Below are 13,720 nucleotides of genomic sequence, written 5' to 3'. Positions count from 1 at the left end.
TGGTTGTTGTGATACTAACAAAGTGCAGGTGGAAGGATTTGTTGACTCTGATTATGCATGAAGCATTGACACAAGGAAGTCATTAACTGGATATGTTTTCACAGTGTGTGGTGGAGCTGTAAGTTGGAAATCAACTCTTCAGTCAGTTGTGGCTCTATCCACTACTGAAGCTGAATACATGACAATCACTGAAGCTGTAAAGGAAGCATTATGGATGAAGGGAATCATATCAGAACTAGGTTTCAAGCAGCCTCAAGTGATCATTCACAGTGACAGTCAAAGTGCTCTTCATTTGGCTAAACATCAGGTGTTTCATGAGCGGTCCAAACACATTGATGTGAAGCTGCATTTTGTCAGAGACATTGTGAGCAAGGGAGAGGTGAAGATCGAGAAGGTTTCTACTGAAGACAACCCAGCTGACATGATGACAAAGCCACTGCCAAGCAACAAATTCAGTCATTGCTTGAGGCTGGTCAATATTGGAAGCTGTGGTTTTGAGGAGTAGATCAAGACGGGGTTTTTCCACTAAATGATGAGAGATGATGTTCAATCAGGTGGAGAATTGTTGTATTAAGTAGCATACAAGTGGAGGTGTTTGAAATCATCAAGAGATCCTCATCTGACGGCTAAAGCTTCATCAGCAAGTTTCAGTTTATTGAGCGAGCTAGGCGAGCTAAGGAGTTGAGCGTGCTGCGAGCTAAGTCGAGCGAGCTGCTCTAGGACGGAAATATCAACGTCCGCTCCTTGTTGCTCAGCCTCCGCTCGCAACGTGTTGAACCTATCGACCAGTCGATCCTGATATAATTAACTAGTTAGTATATATTAATCGAAAAATAAGAAAAATAAATGTAAACTTACATAACGTGCGGAAGCTTCAGGAGTCAGCCATTCGGACTTGTCGGACTGATGTTGGCGCTTGTAGTTCGCAAACAAGCTCTCGAAAGCGCCTGTCTCGGCGCTCTTCTGCATGCATGTAAACAAAACTTCAAGTGTTAGATAATTTTAACGATTTGATGTATCATATAAACATAAAACTTACGTTCTTCATGCGGTGGGTCGAGAACCCAATCGTCCCCTGTCGAGTCTTCGTCTTCTTCTTCGCGCGATTCGCCTTGTTCTTCGCTTGTATGGCCTGTAATATAAGTAAACGTACACGTAAATAACAAATCGTTTAATAAAAGGGTAAACACATATGTAACGTAAATGATTTGATTACCTTAAACTCATCGCTCGTATATCGTTGTATCAGCGTCTCCCATTCGGTGTCGAGCTTAACGGTCCTCGGTTTCAGCGACCGCGCCACCTGTACGCTGCTCTTGCAGTCGATGTCGAACCATGACCGCAAGGTATGCCTCCAATCGCGAAGACGAGTCTTCGCGTCTCGAATGATTGCCGCATCGACAATCGCCTTCTTCTTCCCGGTTGCATCACCATCGACTCGAATGTCGTACTTGTCTCGAATCGCTGCTCGGATCTCGGCCTCCTTCGCTGGCCCCACGTTCGCATTCGTCCACCTTGGGACCGTAGGCGAGATCTTGTCTCGGACGACCAACCCGAGCGTGTTCGCGAACGTCACGAGATCCGGATCCATCTCGCGCTCTGGCTGCAAGAACGACTGAAACTCCTCGTTATAAATAACGACTTCCTTCACCCCGGGGCGCCGTGCACGCTCAGATCGAAGCCCGACCGTCGGCCCACGCACGGCCGGTTCGATATCCTCGTCTTCTTCTTCGACGCCATCACGTACGGGCGCCGACTCGCAATAATTCGGGAGACGGGCTAAGAAGTCATCCCCGCCTCCGCTGCCTCCAGCTCATGTAGCCGCAGCCATCTGAAATTCAAAACAAAATTTATTTAGTTATGCATTCGTAATGATTTAAATCAGTTAATTTAGTAAGTAAATAAAAAACGTTATATACTATCAATCATCGTCGTCTGACAAATCATCTTCTTCTATCAAATCTTCGTCCTCAGTTTCTTCGTCATCGATAAACTCTTCTTCTTCAATATTTTTCAACAAGTTCACTGCGTCGTTGCTCACGGGCTCTAGTATCGCAGACTGATGACGCGTCGACAGTGAATCTAAATCTGACGGTTCTACTGACAACTGAACTGAAGACGAAGATTGACCAAGAATGAGGTCAATATCAGGAAGATCCCACACATTTCGATGATTACACTCTTCGACGATTCGCCAATCAAGACCATTCAAGTTATCTTCCAAGTAAAAAACTTGTTTCGCCTGAACTGAAGACGAAGATTGACCAAGAATTATGACCGTACAACCCGGCCATAATTCTGTGTTCAGGTCGCTGAAAAGGTCATCGAACTGTCCACTCTGGTATTCTGCATTCGGGTCAATACTGTCATCGTCACCGTCTACGTCGTTGTGATCTAAGATATCGTGTACAACATCAAACATCCCTCCTCCTCTGTAATCCGTCTGATACTGCATTACGTCATCTTCTTCCTCCCCGTGAAAGTTCCACCTCGTGTAATTCCTCTTAAATCCTCAGATAAAGAGATGATTCTCTATATCCGGATTTTTTTGCATCAACACGTTGTTACACCTCTTGCATGGACACTTAACTCGTCCTTCGACATTTACGTGTTTTCGGGCCATTGCCATGAACTCTGTCATGCCAGCCGCAAACTCAACGCTTAAACGTTGGTCCTCGATTATCCAATTCCTATTTGGATAACTCATTTTACCTATAGATTGAACATTTCAAAATTTAGTAGTTTTCGGATTTTATTTTATAATTTCACGATCGATCCTACCGAAATTTCGGCAGAACCTCCCCTATAAACTTAACAATCCGGCATCAAGCCTTTAATTTTAAAACCTGCATAGAAACATCCTAAAACTAACAATAACTCCAACCTTAGTGGTTCGATTATTAAAATTCATAATCCATATCAACTAATTAATTTCACATTTTTAATCATTTCTAACAAGAATTAAATACAATTCCATTTAATTTACATAAACTAACTAATTGTTTTTACATGTTTTTACATAATTTTACCTAATATAAATATTTATAACTAATTTTAATATTTATACCTAATATTAAAATTTATAACGAATTTAAATATTTGTGTAAACAAAACTAATTTAAATATTTATAAAATTTATAACAAATATATAACTCATTCTATAAATATAAATATTTATACTAAATTATGTAAATATAACTAATTAATTCATTTACCTTTATAACTAATTAAGTTCTATAAAGTTAATATATATTAACTAATATATATATATATTAACTAATATATATATATTTATATATATATATATTAACTAATTAATTCATTCTATAACTAATATATATATATATATATATATATATATATATAAACTTATAAAATAAAAAAAAACTTACCGTGTAGATTTGGCGCGCGCGCGGGAAGCGGGGAGGGGAAGAGCTGTCGGACCGGGGCGGACGTGGACGAGGACGGCGTCGGTGGTGGAGCGGCGACGGCGTCGGCGGCGGAGCGGCGGAGGAGCTGCAGACAGGAGAGAGACTTTAGGAGAGAGATGTGAGGAGAGAGAGAGAGAGAAGTAGTGAGGAGAGAGAGACTTACCGGGGAGGCACACGACGGAGGAGCGTCGGCGGCACACGGCGGACGAGACACACGGCTGAGGAGGAGAAAGCAGAGAGAAAAATGTAAATTTTAGGGTTTGGGAGCGAATGGGGAAGCTGGGTCGCGATCTGGTATTTAAAGACATTTACCGACGATTTTTTCGTCGCTAAATGATTTCATTTCGTCGCTAAAAAAACTTAAATCGCCAGACATTTAGTGACGATTTGTTCGTCGCTATCGTCGCTAAATCATTATGTTTTAATTTAATGGGAGGGATTTTTCCCTTTTTAAAATTCGTCAAAATTCGAAACATTTAGCGACGATTATTTCGTCGCTAATTGTATAGCGACGATAAAAAACTATTTAGCGACGAGAATATCGTCGCTAAATGTTTTCGTTTTAATTAAATTGGAGGGACTTTTCCCTCGTTAGAAGTCGAAATTAATTCTACATTATTAGCGACGATAATATCGTCGCTAAATGAATTCACAAATAATTAGCGACGATAAAATCGTCGCTAATTATATTCCCGCGAACTTAGCGACGACAAAAAAGAATTAGCGACGATAAATTCGTCGCTAATTATCTTTGCCGCCAGACTTTAATATTTTTCGCCCCAAAAAATTAGCGACGATAATATCGTCGCTAAAAGGGGGATTAGCGACGATAATATCGTCGCTAAAAGGGTGATTAGCGACGATTTATTAGCGACGATTAAGTCGTCGCTAATAGTTTCGTCGCTAAATGTGGTATTTCTTGTAGTGGTAGTCAATACAACAAATATCAAATTTTGATACCTAATGTTGACTAAAATTAGTGAAAACTCATGTGCTCGACGAGAGGATCATGACTAATTAATAGTTTGTAAAATGGAGTTTCGATTGTTTAAAATTTGCCATAATTGTAAAACTTAAGTTTTCCAGGGAACGAAAACAAATTCGATAATCAAAATTGAGGAAAATGAAATGATGTTGATAGGAGAGAAGAAAATGTCAAGAGGTTATATTAAAAAAAAGGAAAAAAAAAAAAGTTGAGTGAAAAAATTAGAAAACACCTAAAAACTGTTTTATGATTTTCTTCATTAAAATATAAAACAGTTTGAAAACTTTTGAGTTGTATTCTAAGAATGATCAAACAAACAGTCAATTCAGTTTTTTCAAAAAACTGTTCAAGTTAGAAAAGTCAAAAATAGTTTTCAAATGAAGAAACAAGCAGAGTCTAAGTCTTGCACTTTTCAAACTCCGTACTTTTCAAATTCATTAAATCTGATGCGAACTACATGACGTTGTCCATGATCGATTTTTTTTTTTTTTTTTTTTTTTTTTTACGATACTATGATGGAATTCATATTTTCATTATTTCTTAAATACTTGAAGTAGTAGAAAGGAAAATAAATAATGGTAGCAAGGAAGCTAGGAAATTGCTATACGAGTTCCTAAATAGCTGTCAAAGACAAACTAGTTAACATTGCAACCCGTTGAATATTATCACATAATAAACTTTCCAGTATATGTAGTTACATAATCGGTCGTTAATTAAAGACCAAGTAAAACAAGGGGTCATAATACCAATTCGATCATATATAAATTTAAAAAAAAAAAAATTAAAATTTGAACAAAAAAAAAACAAGAGGGGCAAATTTAAAAAAAAATTCTGGAGAGGCAAATTTAAAAACATTTTATAAATTTGAGCTAAAATTATAAAATTGTATAAAAATTATAGTAAATTTGAGCTAAAATTATAAATTTGTATAAAAATTATAGGGTAAAAATTACAATTTTCAAAAGTTGAGAGAGGGCATTGTACTCCTTTAGGTCCTACCCAGCTCCGCCCCCTGTATTTTATATATGGGAATATAACACATTTATACCATGTGTTTTAGTGAAATGTCGAGTTTAACCATCGGTTTTCAAAAATGTCGAGTTCATACCATCTGTTTAACTAAAATGACGAAATTACACCCTCTGTTGAATTAAAATGACGAAATTATACTATGAAATAGACAACAGTGTCACGAATATTATTTTTATTGACTTTTCATTGACGTTGACTATAATATTTATATATAAACACCAATTATCTTTATTCATTCGTGTCATATATGTAATTTATTTAAAAACTAAAAAATAAACAACAGTCTCTTAATCGCGAAGAACACAGAAAGAGGCAAATGGGTAAACATTGATAGTTGATAGTCATCAAAATCGCATATTCGTACAGAGAATCCAAGATTTAAAGTTACAATTCGAACACGGAATGAATTCATTTCTTAGGAGGTATGAGTTTTATTATTTAATTTCAATTCAAGACTATTTTTATATCAAAATTGAGAATTTGGAAGTTAGGGTACTGATTTAGATTTGATTCGGTTTTTCTTATATAAGAGTTAATATCAATGAAAGGGAGATTTGTGACGCCGTTATTCATTTCAGGGTATAATTTCGTCATTTTAGTTAAACAAATGGTATAATTTCGTTATTTTAGTTAAACAGAGGGTATGAACTCGACATTTTTGAAAACCGATGGTTAAACTCGACATTTCACTAAAACACAGGGTATATATATATATATATGAAGTTAAAGACTAAGAGGCCCCTTCGGTATGGTAAATATTCAATAACACGCGCACATCATTATATCATATTACATTAGATCTTTCTTCTAACTTTTTATAGAATAAAAAACTCGAAGAACAAAGCAAATGTCACACTTGATATATCATTCTTATTAGTAAATACTTGTTCGCTATTATTTATTAATCAAATAATAATATCATAGGGGTTTTCGGGTTCATTTGGTGAATTTTATATTATTATAAATAATTATTGGTTACATTAATGAAATATTGCAGCAAAACCATGAAGAATTAAACTTCAACCATTTTGTTAATGACCGAACTTTCACTCTCTTTCAAGAGATAATTCAAACATAAATGAAATTAGATATCTTTGGAAATGTTGTATATGCTAAATAATAAGCAAATAAGTATAAATTAATAATCACAAACAAATATAAAACCTAAAAAAATTGACATGCCCTGTCGTTGTATAGCGTGATAAAAATTCAATAAGGAAAATATCACGAACTCTTCCAATTTGCTAGCTTCACCTTCAACAAATGATGAGCTTGATGAATATAGAGTAAAACAATAAGATATTGGAGATGAGAGTGTTTGGAAATTCCTCTTCTGATTGACTTTCATTGATTGATTGAGTCGTACAGTACAATTAAATACATAATACAGTTTTAGCCTTCTAACTAACTAGGCGTAACAGAATTTTGTTTGCCTGTTACTTAATGACTAAGCAACTGCTGACTCAGCTGATACTCTAACAAAAATGATACACACAATCTTCTAATAATTTTCTTTTTTGCTCACAAATCGCATTGTCTTATTCGACTATGACTATTAACGAGAGGGTTTATGAGTCGCTGTTAGAATAAGATTCCATCAAGAAAGATCTTGATCTGGTCTTATCTAAACTAAAAATGATATTTCTAACAGCATGTTGTGTATTGGTCAGGTAGTTTAGATATTTGTTGAGCTATTGTTGGTCCGAGTGAAGAAAATCTTTTAGCCCACCAGATTCTTTAAGTACGTTGTTGATTAGCCATGCAAAAACATGAATGATAAAAGAAGAAATTTCATCATAATTATGAAATTTGTAAATATCTTAATGACTATTTTCGAAATTTCACATGTTATACATTCGACAACTTTCCAAGAGTCGCTCTATTTCAAGTTATATGTTACACTTTAAATGAGCTTGTAAGATACACAAGGAGCTATAAATCCTTAGCTAGTGTGGATTCATTTTGCAAGTGTCGGCTTAATTGACTTGTCACTACAATTTTATGTACTGCCTCAAACTGAGCATGAAACAGATGAGGTCTTAGTTAAGTTAATTGGTCGAACAATTTGTTGAACAAATGCAACGAGAATTCAAAATGAGCTATGTTACGAGCGAGGATTGAACTCACGACCTCCACTTTAAAAGTGGTGTGGAATTACCAATTAGGTTATGCTAAGTACCACTATACCATCCTTTTTAATTATGTTCACTTGTTGTTTATTTATAATTTCAAGCACTTTCTTTTATTTCCCAATCCTATACTAGCTTACATTTTCTATGAAATTGACCTATATTTTCAAATCTACCTACAACGTTTTAGAGATTCAAATAAGCAGGCAGTTATCATTCATAATAACTGCTCAATTCATTTCCACTTTTTCGATAATATCGTTCATGTAACCGCTTTTCTTTTCCTTATCTTCAACCCGTTTTATTAAAAATAACAGCTATATTCTCAGTGATGTATTTTTTCAAATTTAATTAATTTCTCAATATTTTTATATTAAAAAATAAATTTTCTTTTGGAATTTTTTAACAGCTAAAAAATTAAAAATATTTTCTTCCCCGATAGTCCTATATCAAAGCTTTATATTTGAATTTTTAAACACATTCAATATGTCACATTATGTTTTCAGTCGTATATGTTTTTTTAAACACATAGTGAACACAAATAAAACAATCATATATCTATAAAAAAAATATTAATAATAATTATAATAAATAATCGCACTACGCCAATCTTGTAAAAATCTAACTAATTGTTGTAATGAATTTTTTTTTTCCCTTAAAGAAAGTTATTGTCTTCTTACATAGAAATTTTTGTCTTCATTGGAGTTAAAGTCTCTCTTAATGAGAGATTTATTTGTTCTCCTTGGTGGATTCATCATGTCCACTTCTTTGCCTTCAAACAGATTGTTAATATTTTTATTTCTTTCTTTTTGTGGTTTTTTTAAATCATAAGACTGTAATTTTCTTATGTTGTCTGTATTTTTTTCTTTCTTTTAAAATTGTGTTTTATCGATAAAATTTTGATCTTTATTTTACTTTGTAAATATGCAATGATGATGGTTTTGAGTGTGTTTTTGACATGTCATTGATGGCATCTTAAAAATTATATTGTTGTTAGTTTTTAGATTTTTATCTTATTTGAATTTTATTTTTTTATTGTCTTTTATAACATATATTTCAAAAAATATTGATTATCTCGTTTGAAATGCTAAGAACAATAGAATTTTTGAAAAATTATTAAGAATACATACTAGATTACCTCATGGACGTCAATATTTTTCTTCGACAGTTTAAGTCTTACCAATTCAAACTGTCATCTACTCATAGTTTGGCGAGTGGTCTTGAACCCAGACAGAATCGCTCCCAAGTTAGGTAGATGCATTTGCGTTGCGACCACTACATGCTTATTTCGATGCATCATTTTCAAATTCTTCAAATTGCATTGGTGTCAGAGACTTCCTTTGCGACTCTTCTGGTTTGGTAATGGCTTGCTTTGGCTTAAAGTCTTCCAAGCTAATTCACGATCAAAGAAGTTGAAGCTCTCGCTCTTCGTCCCAGTTTATTTTGGGTTTTGGTTGTGTTTTTCCTATCCACTTTGTGGAGTCGGATGCTAAGACGATGGTTCAAATTATAGAGAAACACTCTATTTTAAAAATAAGTTGGTTCCATTTAGTCGGATGAAGCTAGTTTATTATCAAATTTTCAGGAGTAAAGTTGTCATACAGGGAGGCCAACATGTTAGCCCATATGTTTTAACAACTTAAGCTCTTTTTATAGATGATAAACTCATTAATCCATCTTTCGATAGAGTATGTAATTAATCTAAAATAATATGATTAATAATAGATTTTTTTTTTTTTTTTTAAAAAGGTCTATACTTAGTCAATCAAAATTTTTGGAAATCCTACCGCCAAATTGAAATAGATGGGAGAAATTTTCCTCTTTTTTTAATATTTAGTGAAATTTTAGTTGATTTAAAAAAAATCACTACTTTTTTTATATTGAGTGTAGGGATGTAAAGCTACCCATTAGAGTTTTAAATTTGAATGCGATTTAGTAAATCTCATAAATTTGATGATCGTATTCTAATTTAATAGACTACAATAATGATTTATACTGTAGTTTAATAAATAGAAAGAAAAAATAAATAAACCGTAACTGATAAACAATTTTGCGGTAGTGCATCTTTAACTTAAAGTTATATGCAAATGATAATTATGCAGCTAGGAAATTGCAATACGATTTCCTAAATAGCTGTCAGGGACCAACTGGTTGCAGTTGTAATCCCGTTGAATACCAACACATATTAAACTTTCGAGTTAGCAACTAAATTCGGTCGGTAATTAAATACCGAGTAAAATGGGAACCCCGTGGTGGAGAGTAGAGACTTGTTCAATACATTTGAGAAGATTAATCTATTATCATAAATATTCAATAACACGCGCACAACATTCCATAATATTAAATTAGATTGAAATAAATTAGAATTAGCTGATAACGTATTCTAGAAATGTAGGCTTGAAGCACATAGCTGATGTCGCACATGTTATGTCATTCTTATTATTAAGTACTTGTAACCAGCTGGCTATTATTTCTCAAGTGAATAATATAGCTTTTATTTTAATATAAACAAACCATTTTTACATTACATTAATAAAACTATAAAACGAAAAGTTATATATATATATATATATATATATATATATATATATATATTTTACAGATAAAATTAGTACAAAAAATGTCTTACGAAAAGCACTTAGTTTTGAGTACGCAGTCCCGAGAACTCTGAGTGTGTAAGCAAGATTTTCTCTAAATACAGACTAATATAGTAAAAAGAGTAAGTAAATGAGGGTGCTAAACGATAGGTGTTTTGTGTGTGAAAAAGTGACGTCTCCTCTTCAACGTTTTTCTCTTCTATTTATAGCCATGTTAGGATTTAAGACGTGGGGTGATCAATCCCACGTTTCGGACGGTTATTGCGTGACTACTCCTACCACGTACGTAGTGGGAGGTTGTCCTTCATAAGTTTGACTTAACCGCTGAGGTGAACGTTTTACTTTTAATTTTACACGTGTTTGTTTTGATTTGACTAGTCTTTGACCTATCAACTTCTCTTCTCTTCGAAGTTCTGCTTAGTAGAGTTCATTCTTGATATGAACGGGTCGTTCTTTAACCTTCATTAGTCCTCGGACCTATTTGACTCGGACTTATTGCTGTATTTTTCTGTTCTCGGACCATCCGAGTAGCTTCGATAGTCCTCGGGACTATATGAGTAACAATTTTAATGACTGAACGTTCACTCCCTTTCAAAATAAATGAGCATATCTTAAATCAGAAATCCTTGTATGTGATATTTAACGACGTAGAATTATCAATAATCCCATATAGAACATAAACAAATTGACACATGATGACTTTATTTAGTGTGGCCGAACCTTAATAAGTGAAAAATCACGTGTGTTACGTTTGTTGCGAATTTTCTCGCACACGCAAGTGCACGTGGTCGCAATAGTAATAAATCGTAAGAACGAGTCGATCCCACGAGGACTAGGTAAATTGAAGATTCAAGATTCACAAGTTTGAATGAGAACCCAGAAATAATGATAGAAGGTTTGTCACAAAATTATCTTTCAAGTAAATAAAATAAATAACAAAACTAAAGAACGGTTTTACGATTATGAAGATGGAAGACTATGGTTTCACGAGTTCAATCTATGGTTCGGATTCACGAAAATTACGCACGATTATTGTTGTTCATATATTACTACTCGTACTCACGCTAATCGTATCACTAAATCTCTCTCGAGTATCTAGCAACCTAAACCCAATGCCGGAGTTTTATCTCTCGATCTCAAATCCTAAAAAGCACGGCAAGCATTCACAACAAGAGTACACACACGAGTCTAAAACAGCCTAGCTATCTCTAGCCTAGGAATGTATTTTAGTAATACAAAACAAAAGCACAACAACCTAATCTTTCTCAAGCATTAGAATTGAACATAAAACATGCATAAGGTAGCTAATCTCATACAAGGCATTAAGCATGGATTTGAACTAAGCAACAACAATAAAATCAATCTAGCATTAGGAATCCATAATCGTCAAGAACTCGCTACACCATAGCCCTATGGAGGCTTAGTTCATGGTGATACGAAGAACAAAGCAAACATAAACCAAGAACAATGAAACCAACATAATCTTTATAAATAAATGGAGTTCAAGAGAAAGAGATAGAGGAAGAGGATAAAACTATGGTGGTGGTGGCTGGACGAATTCTGGTGAGATGGTACTCCGACATCCTTCTTCTCCAAAGTAAAACCAAGAGAAATTCTAAAAAAAATGAAAACAAAAACTCTCTCAAGAATGAGATGGGATGAGATCTCCCAAGCCTTGCATGCCTTAATCTCATTGTATTTGTGTTTTTAAGGCTGAATGAGGTTATTTTCGAAGCCATATGGACCTTTCATTTTGATCCAATGGCCAAAATCCGCTCAGAAACTCAACATTGGAAAATGCTGATTTTGGGACCGCGCGGAGCGCCCTTTTGTTTGCGCAGCGCGCAGTCCATTTTTTTGGCTTCGCGCGGTCCGCACGTACGACTCTAGAGGCGAAAACGGCGAAATTTTCATCCGCGCGGCGCGCGCTTTTTTCCGCGCGTCGTGCGCTTCCTACTCGCTGCAAATAAACATGCGTTGGAAAGCTAAGAGAGAGATCTATCAAGTTATGGAAGTGGATCATCCAAAATCGTCATTCAAAAATCCCAAAATCCTGCAGAAGAGGACGTCGTTCCTTGTTTCGCTCCAAGTTGTCCAAATGTGTATGAATCTCCTTGAAATTGTTCGGAATCGTCACATGATGTGCTAATAACCTCCTCAAGACCCAATTGACCTCTTAAACCTGAAAATCACTCATAAACACACAGAAACTATCAAAAACACTTGAGGACTCGTTAGTTTTTAGTTCGAAAAATATGAGTTTTACGCGTAATAAACACACCTATCAACGTTCGACAACTTTTCAAGAATCATTATATTTCAAGTTATATGTACACTTTAAATGAGCTTGTAAGCTACACAAGTCGAGCTATAAATTCTTAGCTAGTGTGGATTCATTTTGCAAGTGTCGGCTTAATTTACTTGTCAATTATACAATTTTATGTATTGCCTCAATGGTGTGTCCTTAATGGGCATAGAGTAAAACGGTATACACGATAAGTTCTTTAGAATATCTTGTTTCTTGCTCTCGATTCTCAGTGTCTTGGCCTATGAGCAAAATTCTATTTAATATGGGATGCACTTAGAATAAGATTCGATCAAGAAAGATGTAGGTTCTATCTTATCTAAATTATCCCAAATTCCAAACCCTAGAAATCAGATCTCATTTTTATCCTTCGCTTAACTTTGCTCCGTTTGTAATTGTTTTCTATTTTACATGTGAAGAATCTCCAAAAACTAACTTTAAAAAATATTAATGTTATTTTTGAGAGGGAGAGCTAGTCATATAACTCATTTATACAACTTATATTAAATAGGTTATATAATTACGAAAATAGTTCAATTAAGACAGCACGCATTTGTGATACCAAAAAGAGAGCTAGACATGAATTATTAGAATATATTTTTAATATTTAAATAATTAAATTATAATTTTAATTGAGAGTGCTCTTTAAGCTATTTCAAACCTTTTCTTCTATTTATTATTATAAAATAACTTATTTGTGCTCTACGAAAACCAATTTTTTTAATTGGTTTAATGTATGTTTACATTCTCCTTTATGATTACATTAGTAAAAATGAAATATATGATGCACTTGGTTATATAACTATTTTCTAGGAAAAAAAGTCAATGACGGGTTTCCATCAATTTATTTTCTGTGTTTTATCTATTTGATCATTTCAAACTAAAGCATAAGATCTTGATTATTACATACCAACTTACTAGTTAAACTTTTAATTATAGGGTTATTAAGTTATATAGCCACACGGTTATAGTGAATTGAGATATAACCTACCTTTCGTTAATTTCTTGTAAATAGTCAAGCTAACTTATTAACATATTAATAAAAGACTTATTTAATCCAGTCAAACATGTAAAAAAAAAGTAGTTAATAGGTTGCCAAGTTGGCTATTTACAAAGTATTTACCAAAGGTTGACTAATTTACAATTCTTATAGTTTAAGTGGCTTACGTAGCCAATTTTTTGTTAATTATATGCATGATTATTACATACCAACTTACTATATCTTGATTATATATATATGA

The 13,720-nt window shown here is 33.9% G+C and overlaps 1 protein-coding gene across 1 annotated transcript; it reads right to left on the bottom strand.

Moving 5' to 3' along the window:
• Positions 1-506: 506 nt before the first annotated feature.
• LOC149405346 (uncharacterized) lies at positions 507-12,487 on the bottom strand. The gene is made up of 5 exons (XM_089607816.1): positions 12,456-12,487; positions 1,217-1,514; positions 1,040-1,132; positions 859-963; positions 507-626 (listed from the first exon to the last, which is right to left on the bottom strand). The coding sequence occupies exons 1-5, from the start codon at positions 12,485-12,487 to the stop codon at positions 507-509; spliced, it is 648 nt and encodes a 215-aa protein (XP_089463942.1).
• Between the last annotated feature and the right edge of the window lie 1,233 nt (positions 12,488-13,720).

Source organism: Urtica dioica, chromosome 2 (genome assembly GCF_054948205.1).
Source record: "Urtica dioica subsp. dioica isolate 48M chromosome 2, U.dioica_male_clone48M_v1_H2, whole genome shotgun sequence".
NCBI classification, from domain to species: domain Eukaryota; kingdom Viridiplantae; phylum Streptophyta; class Magnoliopsida; order Rosales; family Urticaceae; genus Urtica; species Urtica dioica.
Note: the sequence above shows the minus strand (reverse complement) of the source record. Positions and strands in the feature narration are given on the sequence as shown.

Coding starts and splice junctions, on each gene's coding strand:
- LOC149405346 (XM_089607816.1), bottom strand. CDS start 12,487: ATGATTCTTGAAAAGTTGTCGAACGTTGATAG. Junction 1,515..12,455: donor AAGTTGTCGAACGTTGATAG/GTGTGTTTATTA, acceptor TACGGTCCCAAG/GTGGACGAATGCGAACGTGG. Junction 1,133..1,216: donor ATACGAGCGATGAGTTTAAG/GTAATCAAATCA, acceptor CTTATATTACAG/GCCATACAAGCGAAGAACAA.